This window comes from Poecilia formosa, unplaced genomic scaffold (genome assembly GCF_000485575.1).
Source record: "Poecilia formosa unplaced genomic scaffold, Poecilia_formosa-5.1.2 Scaffold383, whole genome shotgun sequence".
Classification (NCBI taxonomy): Eukaryota; Metazoa; Chordata; class Actinopteri; order Cyprinodontiformes; family Poeciliidae; genus Poecilia; species Poecilia formosa.
Window position 1 is genome coordinate 298,782 of NW_006800322.1, and position 15,545 is coordinate 314,326.

The following is a 15,545-nucleotide window of genomic DNA, read 5'->3' on the forward strand; positions in this document are numbered from 1 at the left end:
ATATATATATATATATAAAAAACACCACAATATGTAAAATATGAGTGCCTATGCCACATGCCATGTATGTAGGTCTGGGTACTTTATCAGTTAAAATGGATAAGTCGTCAGAATAAACTGTGCACACACAAATAAAATCCCAACACACCTTGTGGACAGTGCGTGAGCTAGAGAAGCAGCTTTTCTCAATCAGCCAGCAGCGCTCTCCTTCCAGCTGGTCAAGTGTCACCATGGTGACAAGAGTCAGTAGGTGGAGCGTCACTATTAAGAATCTTTAAACTTTTAACAATCTCGATGATTTATAAGGTTTGCATAAATGTAAAATGGGAAAATTGTAGCTAAAGATGCTGCAGCTGAACTCTGGAAATTCATGAGTTATTTAGGACAGTCTGAGATGACGCTGAATATTTCTTCTATAAGTCTGTTGAACATTAAAAATAACTTAACACACTGCATAAAATACAAATGAAAAATATGCAAATATATTAAATCAACAGACATTTGCTTATAGTCAAAAATAGGGTTGTATGCTAAGACTATACTACACACCAGATTGTGTAACATATTTGCTTTTCTTGCTGCTTTGCACAGGAAGTATCTTCTGTCTTCTTTATTCTAAGATCTCTTGGAGATTAGTGGTGCATCCACTGCTAACAAAGTGGGTCTGACTGCTGCCTTAAATCACATTTCATTTAAGCTGTTTTGCGGAGAAACATGATCAATATATTTCAAAAGCTAACATTTTAAATGAGTAAAATCCATGCATTGTACATGTAAAATGCAGTTTTACTGAAAATCTTTAGTGTTTTACTCCAGTCAGGAAATGGAGGGTTTCTGATCACTCAGCTGGATGTGGTCAGAACCTGCTTGAAATATATTTACTCAGTAATTCAATATTGTTTTCTTCAGAAACTTTCTGTGGCTACATTGTTGACTCTGTTCCACCCACCTGGCTCCCATGGAACAGATGCACTAGGGGAACATAAGTAATATTGAAGAAGTAAAAATATTAGGTGAGATAAGATCGACTCAAACTACATGACCTGGACCATGCAAGGATTCCTCTCTTTACAGCTCAATAAAAAAAAACATAAGTATTTATTTTATAGTGGGTACTCAGTGTGCTGCAAAATCCACTGTTCAAAGAAAGCATTACAAAGACCTGATAAGCACTTCTTTTAAAGGGGCAGTATTGTTTATTTTCCAGGCACAGAGCCATTTTTAACTATGTTGTCTTCAGTTATTAGAATTTTTTTTTTAAATCATATAATTTAAAAGAAATTTAACTTCCTGATTTAACGCTTTCAAATTGGGCCTCTGTCTCCTTAAAAACTCCTGCTCTTTCTGAAACTCCATATTCAGGAAGTCATCACACCTTTAACAAAGTTTTTACCAGCATTTTACTGAGAAGTAACTCCTATAATGAGCTCAGCAGATGAGCAGTTCCACCAGGTGTTTGCTAATTACTGCTGGCTAGTCTGAAGGAGCTGAGTGGAGGAGTTGCGGAGGAGGGCTGCTCTCAGAGGTGGAAGTTTGGAAACTGCAGCTCTGAGGAGGAGCTGTGGCTCAAAGGCGGGGCCAGATCCACCCAGGTGTTTTGCATATCTGAATGGTTGCCATGAAGATAAAAGGATTTCTCAAACACGCATGAAAGAATCAAGGCAACACTCCAGACATGTTTTTGATTAGGATAACGTTATAACATGATATAAGACTCAAAAAATCAATTTTACATGATACTGCCCCTTTAAGATGTTGTGGCACTAGTCACATTTTTTCTCCAGTAAAACAGAAAAAACAAGGGAAAGAAAATAGGAGCAGATGAAGCAAAGGATGTAGGAGGTGAACCCCAGACAGCAGCACTGTGGACTGAGACAGCAAAACCTGCACAAGGCTCCATTTCCCCCCCGCCCCCATCTACAATGATACAATGATTGTAATATGCTGTCATATTAAATGAAGCTGCTACTACAAAAAGCTTGGATAATAAGCATGATAGATTCATTCTCCCCAGTGTAGCTGCAGAGAGAGAACAGCTTTCTGTTACTTTCTCCATAAGATCCTCAGGTGAGCTTCTGAACAGGTAGAATCAGTTCTCATGAGAAAGCACAATAATCAGTCAATTAGAAACCAACCACGCTCTAACATGACATCAAAAAGTTGAAAATGAAGCTATTATGTAAAAGGTCGTGATCATAACAGCACCGCCTCTTCACAGCACACAGAGCCCAGGTGATGGTAGTTTTATTAGCAATGATGTAACCAGGAGTTGGTTCTAAACAGTCTTCAAGTCATGAAAGTCAACATGAATGAGGGCTGAGATGCAGCCAAATGCTCTGTTATATCAAAATATGGAATATGAAACAGTTTATATCATTTTAGTGACTCAGTAAAATTTGACAGGTAAAATACATTCTCCTTTCATAAACACACAATGATTCAGATGAGAAAGCGTGTTTATGAGCCAACCATCTTTAATTCCATAGAAAAAGTTTGTGGTAAGCCCAATGTACAGCAGTTCATCACAGGAGCTATTATTGTCCATATTTTCCCCCAAATGAAAGGTTCAACATTTCAGATGAACCCAACAAGGTTGGAATATGATGTTATGTACCTGAAAATGTTTTACGGACCAGAATAAAACCATCCTGCCCCAGAACCCTACAGGACCCCTCTAGAGGCAGCCTGTCCAAATGGGGGCAGCAGCTAGGCCTCCGTCTGCTCCGTCATCTCCCTGCAAGAAGCTGCTGCCACCTGAGGAGTCTGCTTGTTTCTGTCCCGCTCCGTCACTGAGCCCTCTGTCCGCTCACACTCCTTCTGTTGGTCTTCCTCGGCTTTCTGTTTCTCTGCTTTGGTCTTGAACCTCAGCCCATGACCTGGAAATCAGACAGCAGGGATCCTTAAAGGGACGGAGTTGTGTGTCTTACAGTGACATTGAGCCATTTTATAGCACTATCAAGTAATTATAACCTTCAGTTATGAAATACTGTAGGTTATATATACTGTATGAAATACTGTATATATCAAACAGAACTTAGAAGAAAATTGACTTTGGAATTTAACGCGTAGAACTTAAAACATTTAAGTTTGATTTTCTGAAAAACAAACTTAACCCTCTGATGCATGACATATTGACTATACAGTCTTCCATGGGTGGGTCTTTTTGGACCTGTGTTTAAATCAATGTGTTTTTATGCTATTTTTGTCATTTTGATTCAAAATAATGTTTAGTATGATACTTTCTGCTGTGTTTTATTTCACACAATAATCATTTCATGTTTGAAATATTTTCATTTTTCACTTTAAGCATTTTTAGAAGAAATTGTTTAACATTTGTGACAATTAGAACATTTTTAAAACAAAATGACAACAGCAATTTTACAACAGCAATGTTGGAACAATGTCAGTGTCCATTATGTGTGTGTGGGTGTGTGTGGGCAGCGGGAGGGAGATGGGGGAATAGAAAGAGCATGTTTCTTTAAACTAGCTTGCTAACCAAGCTAGCTAACCAAGCTAGCTAACATTACTGTCTGTATTCTATTGTGCTGTGTATCATGCATGTGAGTGTATGTATGCATGTGCATTTATTTATCCATAAATCCATCCATTCATTCATCTTCTTCCATTTATCCGGCACTGGGTCGCAGATGTAGCAGCCTAAGTAAGGAGGCCCAGACTTCCCTCTCCTCAGTCACTTGTTCCAGCTCTTCTGGGGATTTCCCAAGGCATTCTCAGGCCAGCTGAGAAACATAGTTCCAGCGTGTCCTGCGTCTTTCCCGGGGCCTCCTCCTAGTGGGACATGCCCAGAACACCTCACCAGGGAGGCGACCAGGAGGCATCCTAACCAGTTTCCCTAGTCACCTCAGCTGGCTCATCTCGATGTAAAGGAGCAGCGGCTCTACTCTGAGTCCCTCCCGGATGACTGAGCTTCTCTCTCTAAGGGAGAGCCCAGACACTCTAAAAAACTGAAACTAATTTCGGCCGCTTGTATCCGTGACCTCGTTCTTTCGGACATGACCCAAAGCTCATGATCATAGATGAGGGTAGAAACTTAAACAGGTAAATCAAGAGCTTCGCTTTTTGAATCAGCTCTCTCTTCACTACGACAGACTGGTACAGCGCCTGCTTCACTGCAGACGCTGCATCAATCAGCCTGTCGATCTCCTGCTTCACTTGGGGCAGGACATCCTCCCCGACCCGGAGAAGGCATGCTATTCTTTTTCAGCTCATTTATTTATGCATTTATTTACATAGCTATGGATTTTTATTTTATTTATCGAGATGATAAAAGAAAGAACATTGAACACATTGATCAACAGGTTTTGCATGTCATTCAACACACTCTCTCTCGATTTTCTTATCTAGGGTGTCAGACACACACACACACACACACAAATAATACACATGCACGTAAGGGCAGTAATGTTACCTAGCTTGGTTAGATAACTAGTATCAGCTAACTTCAAAGAAGGCTAATAGGTTGATTTGTGACAATAATGCTGTCACAATACCCATGATTGATTTAATACATAAATTATGTATTATTTATACATAATTATAAATTATGTATACATTTTACATAATTTATAATTATGTAAAATGAACATTTTACATAATTATGGACCCACTTATGGAACAATGGGGTAGTAATATAAAACATGCTATTACTTAAAATGTGTAATAGGTAAATTAAAAATTTTAATTGCATGATATCAATAACATGTTTGTTGAGGAATACCGGGAATATGAAGTGATGAAAACTTTTCATTACAAAGATATTGCAAAAAGATGACCTCACCGGGTCCAAAAGGACCCACTTACGCATCAGAGGGTTAAGGAAATATTATGATGAAAACTGATTTCTAAAGTCAAGTATAGAAAAACATATTCAAGAAAAAATCAACAGAATAACCTTGTATTTCTAACATTTTTCTATAGGTATCAATATAAGTGAATGTGCAGTTAAAACAGAGAACATACGGACAAGTGGCCGAACAATGAAACGGTTAAACACAGATGATTCACAGGTCACTGAATGCATTACAGCTTCAATATTTATTATGTTTAGTTGTTTAGTCATTTTCTTTACAAACAAATATGATGGAATTACGGTGATTTAAAAATAGTCCAACATGGGAATGATTGGAAGGATGAATTGTGTGAGAAAATTCGATGAAATCAAGTTGTTCTTGACTTTATAAACCCAGTGATATATTAGCAACAGAACATTCAGTTATCATTATACTCACTTGGACAATCTGCCACCTCTTTGAAAGCCTTCTTCTTACAGCAGGCTCGACACAGACTGAACACACATTTATTTCCCTGTAAAGCAAAACATGACAGGAATGACTAAGCTTCCTGAAATCTTTGTAAATGGAAGGAGAGAATGAAAAAACCACAAAACTTTATTAAAAAAATGACATCCTTTATGCAAACAGTCATTTTATGTGACTTTGGAGAAACAGGAAACCTTAGAAAAGACGATTTATGTTTATGAAAGCGGACGTGTGGATCAGATATAAAAAACCAACACTAAGGCTGTCAAACTCATTTCCTTTTTGGCCCATATCAAGATCACTAATGTCCTCAAAAGACTGATTGTGATTGTGGTGGAATTTACCGAAAAAGTTATAAAAATTATCAAATATTACTAAATATCAGTTTCTTACTTTTGAAAATTAAATCACATTGAACATATTTTCACATTAATGTAATTTAGCAGCATGCAGATAAAAACTCTTTGGATTTAATTGATAAAGTAAAATTTAGGTGTACAACTATTAACTTAAAGATTCTGTTAACGTCCAGCGGGCCGCAGCCAGGCCTTCAGTTTGACTCATCCGCTTACCTTTGGGTTGCCACATTGTTCACATTTGAGGTATTTGGCTACAAGCAGGGAGAAGGAAAACCATTTCAGATTTCTTGTTCTGTTGGTTGTGGTTTAAAGACAAATCTTTAACTTAGTTAGACTCACGTTTCAGCTCAGGACAGAAGTTTTTGTTGGGGTTGCGGGATCTTTTCTTCAGTTTGTTTTTGGACAGGCCTTCAGCTGCTCTGTCTGAGTCCTCCAGAGCTCTTTTCTGACACATGGTGCTCTTCACCTCAACCTCCTGGCAGCTGCCGTTGGTCACTGCCAGCTTGGGCCTGGTGGATGTTGGTCGTTTAAAGCAGAACAGTGGAAAAGAAATGTGCCTATGATAAATCCTTTTGTTGCTTGGTTACTTTACTAAGTGTACATCTGCAGTCATTCAGGCCATTAACATGCTGGCAGCAGTAGAAACAGAGGAAGTGACTCACGGTGGTCTGACGTACGGTTGGCAGATCCAGTGAGGCAGTGGCAGACCCCCGTCTTTCTCATCCCCACCAGAAATCTCCTCCTACATTGAGACGACGAGAACCAAAGAACTAAGAACCAGAATCATTTCAAATAAAGAAATGGGTCTGTCACAATTCAGTTTTCCAATTACTGCAGTAAATAATAATATTGTTTTGAGAACATTTTTAGATAATATACTGATAACAGCAAAGGTTTGTCTTCTCAAAGACCAATAAAGTGTAGTTTTGTAAAGAATCCTTTACTCTGGAACTATAAGATATTTTAAATTTGCAAAATAAAGCAGGACCACAAAGGAAAATCAATAAAATAAAATTAAAAACCACACATAACCCAAACCATAAATAACATGGATTATCAAGTCTCTGCACAAAATTGCCCTTCAAAAATATTAATCATTGGAATGAATATTGAGTTCATTTCAATTTTATCATGCAATTAATTGATTATTGCAACAAGCTTACAAACAAATTTTCATCAGTTACGTTATAATTATGCAGAAAACAACACAAGCTGTAACCAACCTGTGACGGAGGAGCCATCACGAGCCGGGACTTAATTATGAGTCCATGTCAGCACGCCCGCACACATATACACACAAACATATACAATCACTAACTTACTTTTTGTTGCAGCTTAAACTGACACGTTTCATTGTGGGTGCACAAGCGGTGTTCCTGCTTCAGTTAACATATCCATCCTAGCCATTTGTTATTTTGCCAGTTATTTTGTATTCTCCAAACATTTTCCCAGTTCTGTTTTTAAGCAGGATTGTTTCCGGACTGTGGCGCGCCAGGAGAGAGTCACGTGATGACGTAGTGATGTCATCGGAATGTACTGAGTGTTTTCTATTAAATTGAGTATTATATTTTTGATCACAAGTTTGTCTATTTATATATATATATATATATATATATATATATTCTTTTTTCTTGGTATTTATCATTACTTTGTTTACTTTAAGAGTTTACTTGAGTTAGAAATAATTGTTTAGTTGTTTTTGCTTGCTTATTTTGTGCTGTGGGCGGAGCCTGTGGCTTTAAAAGCAGGGCTCTGTACCACTTTGAGTCAGTCTGTGGTTAGACTCCTGAGAAGTCACACTGAAGATGATGGACTCTTGCATTTAGGGTACTGCTGTTTGTCTGTTTTTAACCTGCCTTGGACGTCCTTTGTACATGTACTGCACCTCTCTGATTTGTTCACCTGAAGAAAAGATTAATAAATTTCATTAAAGTGATCTCCAACCTTGGCCAGTCTTTTATGTTTGACCAAGTCATAATAGAACCCCGTCACACAACCATCTGCATTTAACAATTAATGGGAAACAAAAAATGAAAAGTGTGTATGATGACATACACGCCATCTGCTCTGTTTTGCAGAATCAGCATCAGATGGTCCTCACAGGTCACATTATCATTTGTTGATGATGCCGTTTGCTCTGACATAACTCTAAATCTCCTGATGTGAATGTTAGCCAGGACGGGAAGAATCAGGGCAGAAGCATCAACATTGTGGTTTTTAGTATTTGAACACATTTAACTTCTTCATATTTTATGTTGCTACAACCACAAACCTCCACATGCTTCTTGGTGTTTTAGGTAATAAAGCAGCACAAAACAGAGCTCACTGAGAAGTGGAACTCCAAATATTACAACTGAAACTGTAAGTCTGCATTTTGATGCTAGGCTAAATTGATTTGCTAAGAAATATTGGTGCCAATTTTCTACCACCAGATTAGAGTGGCTTTTGGGAAGGTCAAGGGTTAACTTTCTTGGCCTCCTCCCCTAAGATGCTGTACCTGGCAGCGCTGCTTCAGCTGTGCACTAACATGGGCCAACCCTTCCAGGGTCTTCACCTTGGCCAGCTCCTCCCTGAGGTCCTGGTGGATCTGCAGCCTAAACAAACAAACAAACAAACAAACAAACAGACAAACACACAAACACACACACACACACACACACACACACACACACACACACACACACACACGTGACTACAGTTTCAACAGCTCAACCTAATCAGTAGGACTTTATGTTTCCACTATGAAGGGTAAAGAGTTTAAAGAACTCATCCGTCCAGTAAGAATGAATGAAGCTTTACGTGTGATGCCACAGCTTGAAGAGGTGAGCCCGTATGTAGGACAGCGAGCATGGAGGGTACTGCTTCACCACCTCCAGATATTCCTCTGCCATTTCCCACACTGGGGGGCTGCGGCCCTCAAACAGGGCCGGGTTATGGAGGTTCCCTTCTGCGGATAACACAAAGGCAGATCTAAGGAATGCAATAATTCAGACACAGAGCACTTTATAGCTGAACCTCACAGGACAGAGAGTTAAAGGAGAACTAACCTGCACTCATGACCCCCTGCACTCCTGTCTCCTGAATGCAGCGTTCCACATCACTCAGATGATGGATATTCCCATTTGCAAACACTGGAATATTTACTGCTTTTCTGCAAAAAAAAGAATCCAAGCCAGAAATATGTCTTTTTATTACATTTTGTAGAGACACCAGAGAAAAAGTACAGCAGCTCACCTGACTGCCTGAATGTGCTCCCAACTAGCGATCCCCGTCATGGCTCCCTTCTGATCTTTGGTTCTGCCATGTACTGTCAGCAACTGGGACATTTACCAAACATCTCAGACTTCACTACAGTTATAAAGCATTTTTTCTAAATCAAAGCTCAACAGGTGGTGGATACAGATCCTACCTGACATCCAGCTTTCTCCAGCATCTGAGCATAGCGCACCGTTTTCTCAATCTCCTTGAAGACTCTGATCTTACAGGTGACCGGCACCGAGAGCTTTTCATTGGCTAAGCTGACTGTCGATGTAAGGAGAAAGGAAGACCTTATAACTGCTGCTATTTAAATAAAGAGGATTTAAACACTGGTTTAATCATACAATTAAAGCTGCATGTTAACATGAGAAGCATAGAAAATGTTATTCGTTTAAAAAGCTACACACAAAATATGACAAAATGAGTAAAAACTCACCCATCCTCTCCAACAGCTCCCATTCATCTTGCAGAAAAACTCCATAGTGTCCTTAAAATAATTAACATTAGTTTTGGTCCTCTATATTAGCTCTACTCTAGACAGTCATCCTACGTTCAGATTAGAGAACATGTACCTCTCTTAGCTATCATCTGTGGACAACCCAGATTGAGATCAATGGCGTCGCAGTAGTCCTGGGCCAGGACAGCAGCCTGGAGGAACACCTCCGGGTCGTTGGCACAAAACTGGGAAAAAAATAACAGGACATAAATTTCTCTCCAACACTACATGAGACACACTGTGTTTCAAAGTAATGTGCAGCTATGACGCTCATTCTGAACAAACACTGGAGATTCTCACACACAAATCTGTTCACATTTATCATTCAAGGTTTATTTGCAGTGTTGACAATTCATAGCTTTTATATGAACATGATAAAGTGATTGGTCTTTGTACATGTTGATATTATATAATATTTTGTATTAAAATCTTTATTGTGCACCTTTTGATGACTGGATATTATTGGTCAGAATTACTTCCTGTCTAAGAGAGTTTCTAACCGCTGCAGTGTGTTTTTCTCCAGGTGTGTGAGACGATTACAGCGTGATGGAGTTTGTTGTCTTAGTTTATGGGAGAAACCCGTTATTCTCTCACACACTTCCAGCTATAGACGGGAAATTTTGGGGAGAATTTTTTTTATAATTTCTTATGAAAAAAAGTTAATAACTGTTACCTGGCAGCTGCGATGACCACTTTAATCAGTTTATAATGAGCTAACTGATATAGATGTGTGCTTATAAGTTGATTTCTCACTATAGTCTGATTATTTTGGTGAAAGTGGAGTAGTAAAACTATATTATCAAGAAAAATAGTTATTTCAACATTTTAAATCCTGAACTTTTAATTGAAATGCATAAAATAATTTTAACCTCAGTTGTACTTTATTCAGTTAAAACCTAAAAAGTGATCCAGTAGAAGAGCTCAGACACAAAGCCTTTATCATCAACTACATAATTAAAACAAAAATATTGCAAGAGAAACATCAGCAGGGAGCAGTTTGGTTCTGTCTCTTCCACATGATTTTCGGACTTTAAATGGCTTAGTTAGTAAATTAATGTATGTGAAATAAAATAGGAACTATACAAGATGTCCTGAAAGTCTTTGCTGAACAAAAAGTTTGATCGTTTAAACAAACAAATCTAATATGTCATGCCTCTGATCACTGCACTCCTTCCTCTGATCCAGCAAAATAAAAATAAAAAAAACTACTTAATAAATGTAAAAAGTATAAGCCGTTTAAGAAAGGCAACATCAATAACATCATTTGGGTTAGAAATATTGTACATTTATTTATATATGTGCTCAATATTTCCTGTTTTTATAATTTCAATATAACATTTATTTCCTGTAGTGATAAAGGTGAAAACAAGGAAGTTTTCCTGTTTGATCAAAGTGTCAAAGTGAAAGTAAGATTTTAATTAATATGCAATACTAAATAATGGAAAACTATATTTATGTAATATTTACAAAAGCGTTGAATAGTAAGTCCAATTTATTTATTCATAGGCCTGAAAAAATAACTAACATGGTTTCCACATTTCTAAAGAATCCATCACCAAACCAACAGTCAAACCAAACATGCTGGAGCAGCTTTCAGGTTTTAAGAACCAAAAATCTTCAATAAGCTTCCTGTTGACTGTAGCAGTGCTCCCATCCTGAGCTCTTTAAAAATAAGGTTATTTCATTTTTTATTTGCAGTTTCCTATACTCTTAGCCTATAGCTGTTGTTTTTTTACTTTATTTTTAAGCCTTTTCAATTTTAATCTGGTTGATGTGTTTTTTCTTAATGTATGTTAATTCTATCTTCTATGTATAAGAACTTTGAGTTGCCTTTGAAAGGTGCAATATAGATAAAGTTGCCTCGCCCCCCCCTCACCTGCCCAGCTTTAGTTTCTAGTCATTATCTCGTACCCTGTGTGAACTCTCACCTGGGTAATCAGAGGTCTGTCCTCCTCACAGACTTCGTTGTAAAGGTTTTCCTTCCTGTAGTTGGCATCCCGGACAAATACCTGAGCGTGCAGCATCGGAGTGTAGCAGAGCTGAGCACCATGTCTCCTGCTCAGCAAGCGCCAGGCCAGCTCGCTCTGGTCCACCATGGGCGCCACCACGAAGCGTGCCTCCCTCAGGGTCTTCCTCCAGAACTCAAAGCCCTGAAGCTTGGCCATCACAGCTGCGGTCAACAGACAGCAAAGAGCAGTGTTATATTAAGAAACATTCTGCAAGGCTTTTCTCTTGGTTATTACGACAGCCATCTAACAAATGTCTATAAGAAAGCTAGAATCAGAAAGAGTTCCCTGCAACTACAGATGCAATTATCAGTTAATCAGAAATCTGAATTTCCCAATATTCCCTAATTTTGGCTCTGAACAGCGATCAAAAGGGCAGACAGTGAACATATATAAATAAAGAATTCCCACAGATTTGGTGTATATACTAGGACAACAACCAACAGAATGCACATCGATACACTTTGTTGAGTTAGTAAAGCTCAGATAAAGAAAAGGGAATGGGTAAATGAGGATTGGCCCTGAAAAAACTGATTGATGTACCTCAACCTACAACATATGCAGAACAAAATACCAACATATACCAAGAATAAATATTCAAATTTAAAGACCTCAGCAGCAAAAGGTAGTCTGTAAGAATTGAACTACACACAGACTGACGAGTTTAGAAATTAATTTGTAAATGATAACAAAAGTCAACATGAAAACCTCTCAGTTATGTTATCATCCCTCTGGTGTGTTATTACTGTGCTTTATATTTACCCATTAAAAAGTGTTTCCTGCACGTATCTGACATGAATATCTAAACCTTTATATGAGTACAACAGACAGCATGTATAAAAAATAGTGGCAAATTAAATAGTCAATATTTAATAATGTTCAGCGCTTACTGAAGCCATTTAAATGACTAAACGTTGTTCGTATCACAGAAGTTTTGCAATTCAGCACCATAGGACCTCATAAATATAGCAAATGTTTAATTACTTGACAGCAGCGAGTTTGATTAATTTTGTTTTTTTTCAAACTATTTTTTTCTGTTTTCTTTTCACCTTCTAGCCTTTAGTATTCCTAAAACTTGTTAGCTGTGGTGTCGCTAGCAGAGCCGAGCTAACTGGCACTCTGTTATCCCGGGTCAAACAGAAAGCTGTCGTGGCCGTGTCCCAGCCTCCTGGCCCGCTGTGTGGCCAGCGAGCAGCGGGACCTCGGTGTGTCTGGAACCTCAGGCTGATGTTTCACCTACTTCACTGCGATGCTTGAAGACAGCTCCTCACGCGGCGCCTTCAGCCATGTGCAACAGCCAAATAACACCGGCAGGGAACGATTCTTCTTCTCCGCCTCAGCTACTTCTGGTTGCAAATCAGATATTCAAACAGATCCACGGTACGACGCCCCCGTTTGGTTATAGCACGTCACAGAAGGTGTTAAAAATATTTGACTTGTATAATGTAATGTATTCTGCCCCAATACAGAATACATTATAATGTATTCTGTATTGGGGCAGAATACATTACATTATACAAATGTAATGTATAATGTAATGTACATTATACATTACATTATAATGTAATGTATAATGTATAATGTAATGTAATGTACATTATACATTACATTCTGTATTCTGTACATACAGAATACAGAATGTATTCTGTATTCTGTATGTACAGAATACATTATAATGTATTCTGTATTGGGGCAGAATACATTTTAATGTGTGTTTTTATGCATTAAGTATTAATATCAATGAAAGAAAATCACAAAAAATCACAGGCTATTTCTAAATAAAAATGTAATTTCGAACTCATTTAAAATATACTGAAATATTAATGTAATAAAGGTGAAAGGACAAGAATGTAAGACAAATAAAAATCCTCTAAAATGGAAATTTAGAGCCAGCTCGATAACATTAGAAACCAAGTTACACTTGCTTTTATGCTCAGTTTATGTTTGTGTTTTATTTCCATGTTATCCCTTACCACCTTCACCATCCAGGAGTAATCTCGGTTTGAAATATCTCATGCTGTAACTGACAGATGACTGCATTGATGGCTAAAACTGTTAGCTGAAAATGATTCCCGTCATAAACAGTGCTGCACAGATATATTAATTTTTGTTACAATTGATTTACCATTTAGGAAGGCAGTCTGCAGATGAACTTTGCTGTTTGACATTCAAAATAAAACCATCAGGGTCTTCCCAGTCCTTATTCATCAGAAGAAAAGTAAACCATCACCATGGATACTGACAGATCTATTATTCACCCAGATGCTGTGTGATTTTCCCTCATGGTGCTCAGATTACAAATAAAACAAACTGATTAGAGTTTACAGTTAAAATCCTACAAATGATATTTTTAAAAGGCCGTCTTTTGGGTTCCCTTCTGCTGAATATTACAATTTCTGTACTGCATACTAAAATTTCAACTAATAATTTTAATGGTAAGAAGTAATAGCATCTAACCTTGTTTGTGGCTGAGTTTCTGGTTCAGGAATCCCAGGATTTTCTATCTGCTTTTTGTAGATGATGTGTTTCTGATGAGTCAGAATCAAACCACCAAGATATTCTTATTGTGTCACAGTGACCCTGCTAGGATAAGCATGTTGGATAATGGATGGATGGATGGACAGACAACCAGAGATCTAGAACAGCAAAAAATATTTTTATTGAAACACTCACAAACGGTACAGACAATAAAAAACACACAAGGAACAGTAATGTGTAACATTGTCCATAAAAAATTTAATAGCAAATTAGAATTACTTTGTTAAAATATATTGATTAAATATGTCTTTTTACTCCACAAACAGTAAGTCATGTTGCAGAACACACTTTGTTCCATAGAAAGCTACTGCATCACCTCTGCTGGACATCTGGGGTTGTGAAGCTAAGTGAGCTCAGTACTTTAGAGAAGCAGTATAATGTTGTCAACACAAGTAAGCTCACAATAACAGCAATCCACAATCACATACAAGTCTGTAGGGACGATATAACCTGTGGAGTGTGAGCGTGAAACAGACTGGAGCGTCTGTTTCACAGAGAAATGCTTCTCTCTCTTTTGAATATCACAATACAGATTTGGGCTAAAATATTTACCCCCAACCTCAAACTCAGAGACAAACGTTGAAGCAGCACTTTCCAACCAGCTGTCACATTCTGCAGCCATGTTCAGTATCATATCTAACTAGTACCTGGCCTGTTTTTGTGTAACGTCACAAACTGAGGGAGGAGATATTTTCTGCCTTGTGATTCAAAAGTGAAGAGAATAAAGAAACTACAATCTGTTAGAAGTTTGTCACAAACAAGATTTTAAGCCATTTGACAGGAATGAGTTTCTGGTTATACAGATTCAAAAAGCATTTCCAACACTTCAGAATGCAGAACAGCAGAAAGCAGCACTTTATTTTTTAAAGGATAAGGCTGGCAGGATTCTGCACCTCTCTTATCACAAATTTCTTGAAAAAATAAAAACTAAAAAAATATATAAAATATATGTTATTAGTTTTTACGTTGTATTGTTTGTTTTTACGTGAGGCACTCAGTTTTATTTCTGTTATAAATCTATTTTTATCACTTTCTTTTTAATAACAACATGAAATTGTATTTTCCCATTTACAGATTTTTTAAAAAATGTTTTAGTTTTGGTTACTCTTGTGTTTTTCAGGTAATCAAAAAGACTGAAATGGTAAAAATGGTAAATGGCCTGTGCTTGCAGTCATTCAGTCACCCACACACACTCACACACTGATGCCAGTGAGCCACGTTGTAGCCACTCAGTCAGAGATAACCTCAGCAAAATCAAAATGCACTTAAGATGATCTCATTTCTAGTGAAAATGAAGTTATCCAAACCAACCTGGTTCTAGTTGGCTCCCTTGTTAACTCATTCAGACTCCAGTAAAACACGAGAGTAAACAAGGAACACTGGAGAACCTTCCCAGTAGAGGCCAGCCAACCAGAATCACACAGGGGGACCCAGAACAGACCTCACAGCCTCTGTTAAGGTCAGAGGTCAGGGTTCAACAATAATACAGATGAGACAAAATGGCCTCCATGGCAGAGTTCCAAGGAAAACACTGGTGAGTGATGATCTCCAAAATGTCTGTGGACTGATGAGACAAGGTGGAACATTTCAGTGGATGTTTTTCCTGATA

At 37.8% G+C, this 15,545-nt stretch overlaps 1 protein-coding gene across 2 annotated transcripts; it reads right to left on the reverse strand.

Moving 5' to 3' along the window:
* Positions 1-2,228: 2,228 nt before the first annotated feature.
* dus1l (dihydrouridine synthase 1-like (S. cerevisiae)) lies at positions 2,229-12,747 on the reverse strand. 2 transcript variants are annotated; one of them, XM_007575621.2, is made up of 14 exons: positions 12,639-12,747; positions 11,321-11,562; positions 9,469-9,577; positions 9,333-9,383; positions 9,048-9,160; positions 8,873-8,955; positions 8,686-8,789; positions 8,438-8,585; positions 8,136-8,232; positions 6,301-6,380; positions 5,978-6,147; positions 5,852-5,889; positions 5,250-5,325; positions 2,229-2,876 (listed from the first exon to the last, which is right to left on the reverse strand). In XM_007575621.2, the coding sequence occupies exons 2-14, from the start codon at positions 11,555-11,557 to the stop codon at positions 2,707-2,709; spliced, it is 1,476 nt and encodes a 491-aa protein (XP_007575683.1). In that variant the 5' UTR covers positions 11,558-11,562; positions 12,639-12,747; the 3' UTR covers positions 2,229-2,706. The 2 variants fall into 2 exon arrangements, with proteins under 2 accessions (XP_007575683.1, XP_007575684.1); XM_007575622.2 differs by lacking the exon at positions 12,639-12,747 and adding an exon at positions 12,448-12,603.
* Between the last annotated feature and the right edge of the window lie 2,798 nt (positions 12,748-15,545).

Excerpts from the sequence above, each read along its gene's own strand:
- dus1l (XM_007575621.2), bottom strand. The coding sequence starts at position 11,557 with ATGGCCAAGCTTCAGGGCTTTGAGTTCTGGAGGAAGACCCTGAGGGAG. Across the intron at positions 9,161-9,332 it reads GGAGCTGTTGGAGAGGATGG|TCAGCTTAGCCAATGAAAAG; the intron begins GTGAGTTTTTAC and ends TTACATCGACAG. Across the intron at positions 8,586-8,685 it reads GCAGGGGGTCATGAGTGCAG|AAGGGAACCTCCATAACCCG; the intron begins GTTAGTTCTCCT and ends TGTTATCCGCAG.